The sequence below is a fragment of the Nuphar pumila genome, chromosome 17 (genome assembly GCF_984573655.1).
Source record: "Nuphar pumila chromosome 17, dmNupPumi1.hap1.1, whole genome shotgun sequence".
Taxonomy (NCBI): Eukaryota; Viridiplantae; Streptophyta; class Magnoliopsida; order Nymphaeales; family Nymphaeaceae; genus Nuphar; species Nuphar pumila.
In genome coordinates this window covers 54,755,067-54,759,992 of record NC_143265.1, presented here as the reverse complement: position 1 = coordinate 54,759,992, position 4,926 = coordinate 54,755,067, and the positions used below count along the sequence as shown (strand labels likewise).

At 41.0% G+C, this 4,926-nt stretch overlaps 1 protein-coding gene across 1 annotated transcript; it reads left to right on the top strand.

Moving 5' to 3' along the window:
* The first annotated feature begins 1,447 nt into the window (after positions 1–1,447).
* LOC149811977 (tubulin alpha chain) lies at positions 1,448–3,853 on the top strand. The gene is made up of 4 exons (XM_089993404.1): positions 1,448–1,540; positions 1,968–2,202; positions 2,312–2,682; positions 2,792–3,853. Exons 1-4 carry the CDS (start codon positions 1,448–1,450, stop codon positions 3,443–3,445), a joined length of 1,353 nt encoding a protein of 450 aa, XP_089849530.1. The 3' UTR covers positions 3,446–3,853.
* The last annotated feature ends 1,073 nt before the right edge of the window (positions 3,854–4,926 follow it).

Below are 4,926 nucleotides of genomic sequence, written 5' to 3'. Positions count from 1 at the left end.
CATCTTATTTATTAAAACACATACTCATTAATGACATGTAATTTTAGTATATTATGTAATGGGTATTTTCGTACACTAATTATTGTACCTGTGTATATTTAATGAGAAGCAAAATCGCAGACCCGTATTGGGTTTTCTCTGCAACCATCAGAGCCTCTCTCTCCTCTCTCGTTGCTTTCTCACAATCATTGTCATAAAATATTGATAATATGTAATTTTGAAAATGTAGCCATTTTATCATGATATTTACACAATATTAAAACTTCCAAATTTGATGTTTCAGTAATTCCTCTATAAATTCACGTTTTCTATTTTTTGAATATTTGTTTGTGCTGAAATTTAATCAAAATTTCTCCCACAAGCAATTCTTTTTTTTTGTTGGTTTATTGCATGATTTTCCTTCACCTTGAAAAATCTTGAGAACCAGACTTGTGACAATGTCAAAAAACGATGCTATAAATCATGACAGCCTGATCATCAAATTAACCAAACGGCTAGGTTCCCTTTGCGGTAGAGACGCCAAGCGGGTGGAGTTTTAGCTCGGGCCTGCTCCATATCCAATCCATATACTTGGATTTGAGTAATGCATATATCCAGATCCAGATTGGATTTGCAGAATATGATAGGTCTAGTCTGATCCAGGTTGCTGGGACAAGCATGACCCAACCCATATCCAACCGTTCACGTCCTTCCTCTATGGATGCAATGATCTTTGATATGAATCCAACACATTATTCTATGATATGATTCATATGAATCTTAAATTAAGGCTTCAGTGTGTAATCAAGTCAGATTTAGATTCATTTATTATTATTATTATTATTATTTGGATTCAATAGGATTTGAAGTGCAATTTCTCTTAGGACTTTTCTAAATTTAGATTCAAGTATCAGATTTGAATTGCAATCATTTTCATTTTCCTGGGGTCCAGTATTACTGTATGGAGTTTGTTTCCTGGATAAAATTTACCTCATTGGATCTTATTCAATCTAGATCCATATTCAGATCGATTGCCTTACAAACCTAATCTGGATTTGAAATCGGACTACCCATGATCCAACCCGTACCCGGTCTGTTTGGCGTCTTTTGCAGCGTGTGGCTGTTCAAATTTCAAAAAGAACAAAAAACAAAACCCTAAACGGGCAGTCGCCGTCACTGCACCCCGTAACGATTCAAAATTCAAAAAAAGCAGAGCTTTTATTGGCAAGAGGGAAATGACCGTTGCCATCTAACCGCTAGATCCCACATCCCTCTTTATAATAAGAAGTCTCCGCCCTTACCATTGTAGCAATCTTTCTCCGTTTTCTTTGTTTCGCGTAGGCGTCTTTGCATACGTCTCCGTGATAACCTCTCTCTCTCTCTCTCTCTCTTTCTCTCTCTCTCTCTCTCTCTCTCTCTCTCTCTCTCTCTCTCTTTCTCTCTCTCTCATCTTTGAAAAGGAGAAAAAATGAGGGAGTGCATCTCGATCCACATTGGTCAGGCTGGTATTCAGGTCGGCAATGCCTGTTGGGAACTCTACTGCCTTGAACATGGCATTCAGGTGAGCTTTCTCTCACTCTCTGCGTGATGTTGCCTACGGTGTCAGTCCAAAGTCATAAAACTCTGAGGCTAGGACCTTCACCCCCAGGGCATACGCAGGATGTCGGTGTGTGTTGATGGTTGTGACAATCTTGAAGTGTTTTTTGTGCCATTGTCGCTTGCTATTGATACACGGAGAAGCCACCCCCAAGATCAGAGACCTACCCTGGCTTTGCCTGCAGTACTTAAAGCCTTGTCCTAGCAGTGTAAAACTCTGTGGGCTTTACCCTTGCCCCAGGGAGTCACCACGCTTCAGCTTGGGCATGGGAGTCGTCACTCCCATGGAATTGAACCTAGACTGCCAAACCCCTTTGGAGATGGTTTGCTCTGTAGGTTAGTCCTTAGATTGTGATTTTTGGGTATCTCTTAATTTTCTTCATCTGCTTTAGCCTGATGGTCAAATGCCGAGCGACAAAACCGTTGGTGGTGGTGATGATGCTTTCAACACCTTCTTCAGCGAGACTGGAGCCGGAAAACATGTTCCCCGTGCTGTCTTCGTGGACCTCGAACCAACCGTGATAGACGAGGTCCGCACCGGGACTTACCGCCAGTTGTTTCATCCTGAGCAACTGATCAGTGGCAAGGAGGATGCCGCAAACAATTTCGCAAGAGGCCACTATACAAGTACATCACATTAGACCCTCCTCTCCCCTGTTTTTTCCTTCATTCCATGGTGTTCATAATTATGAACCATTCTAGTGTTTACATTTTTGCGGTTTTCTGGTATAATCAGTTGGGAAAGAGATCGTTGATTTGTGCTTGGATCGAATCCGAAAGCTGGCAGACAATTGCACAGGCCTTCAGGGGTTCCTTGTTTTCCATGCTGTTGGTGGTGGCACTGGTTCAGGTCTAGGGTCCCTGCTGCTTGAAAGGCTGTCGGTCGACTACGGCAAGAAATCAAAGCTGGGGTTCACGGTTTATCCTTCCCCCCAAGTATCAACCTCTGTCGTTGAGCCTTACAACAGTGTCCTCTCAACACATTCGCTTCTTGAGCACACTGATGTTGCTGTTCTTCTTGATAACGAGGCCATTTACGACATCTGTAGGCGATCTCTGGACATTGAGAGACCCACTTACACCAATCTCAACAGACTTGTTTCACAGGTATAGATAGGTCTTCAGTCCTTCAATTGCAATACAGTACTAATCTTCTGCTCATAGCATTGAATGCTTCCATGCTAACATGAAAACAACTCTCCGTTTGTTCTTTTAGGTGATTTCTTCATTGACGGCATCATTGCGGTTCGATGGAGCACTGAACGTGGATGTAACAGAATTCCAGACCAATCTGGTACCATACCCGAGAATTCATTTCATGCTTTCTTCATATGCCCCTGTGATCTCGGCAGAGAAGGCATACCATGAACAGTTGTCGGTGGCCGAGATCACGAACAGCGCATTCGAGCCATCGTCCATGATGGCGAAATGCGATCCCCGGCATGGAAAGTACATGGCATGCTGCTTGATGTACAGAGGAGATGTGGTTCCCAAAGATGTCAATGCTGCTGTGGCCACCATCAAGACCAAAAGAACCATCCAATTCGTCGACTGGTGCCCGACGGGATTCAAATGTGGGATCAACTACCAACCACCAACCGTGGTTCCCGGAGGTGACTTGGCTAAAGTGCAGAGGGCAGTCTGTATGATTTCAAACTCTACCAGTGTTGCTGAGGTATTCTCGAGGATCGATCACAAATTTGATCTCATGTATGCCAAGAGAGCTTTCGTCCACTGGTATGTCGGGGAGGGTATGGAGGAAGGAGAGTTTTCAGAAGCTCGTGAGGACTTGGCAGCACTTGAGAAGGATTATGAGGAGGTTGGGGCAGAGTCTGCAGAAGGAGAAGAGGATGAGGGGGATGAATACTGATAGAGTGAAAAAGGGGCTAAATGAGAGGGTGAGGTTGGAGCTTTCGTTTAATAGGTTAGTTAGTGTGGTAGTCTTCTAGGTTCTCTTTTTAGTATATTTGGTAGTTGGTAGCGAGTTTATATCTCTAGTCCGAGCTTATTGTTGCCTCCTTTTGTATGCTTTCTCCATAAATGAGAAAACCAATAGTCTCATTGGTGTTCTTGAATGGGAAAAATTCTGCCTTAGTATATTATTAGGTTAGTTAGTGTGGTAGTCTTCTAGGTTCTCTTTTAGTATATTTGATAGTTAGTATATTTTATAGCTTATTGTTGCCTCCTTTGTAGTGTGGTAGTCTTCAATTAGGGTGGTTCACAAGTAGTCTTCTTATTGTTTCCACCTTTAAGCTATAAAATACCCTCTCTCTCTCTCTCTCTCTCCATATTGTGCTTCAATTAGGTTGGTTCACAAGTAGCCACGATTACGGTAAACTAACATTTCACAGCGATGTTCGGTTCTTCTGTATCTCTGCTACCACCATGCCCGAGTTCCACCAGATGTACACTAGGGCTGAGAAACGAGAGGAGCCCATGGTCCGATGACTAATGTATTTGGTTCATAAAAGACGTCAAAGAGGAAGCAAAGATTACTAACAACTTGTAAGATAGGCTCAAAAGTCAGAGAGGAACAACAGATGTTTGGTTTGGGCACATATGGCATGTTGAATAGATATAGTTTACATCAATGTTGCCAGTATCGATGTCTGCCCTGAATCGTTTGGCCACCAATTCAGTTGTATCGGCCCCCGATACGCCACTCAAGCCAATCATTCAGATTGGCCCAAAAATAATAAAAAATGATTATCAATCATAACGTCTGTAAACCATTAAAATAATTTTAAAATATTAGTAGCCGATTCAATGGACGGCAAGCAATGTGGCTTAAATTTGAATTCTTGCTTCAGCTTTAAACGCGGGCCAGTTCAGGCTCAGCGACCATAGGATTGCCTATTTGGTTGAAAAAGAATTAATATAACCTGGACCATAGGATTTAACCTGGATGACTAATGGATTCAGGAAACTAGATTTTTTAAATATGAAAAATGATTAGTAAGGATAATTTGACTCTATCTAAAAACCTATAATTTTGGATACTTTTTTTATGTCCAAAAACACTATCTGAGCATCATCAACACCTTTTTAAATATGTGTTTGTGTTTCCAAATTTTTGGTGAACTGAAACCACAAAAATCACAAATATTATAGGTTTTTGGGCATATCTTTCATGAAATCACATAAACTTCACTCACCACTAAATTTGTAAATATCATACTTTTTTGCATATACTTGTAGAAATCACATAAATTTTTCTTAAAAACTTATTACTAAATTCACAAATATCCTTTTTTGCATATACTTCAAGTAATCACATAAATTTATCTACAAAACTCCACTTACCACCACTACAATCGCGAATATCATACTTATTTGCATAAATATGACAAA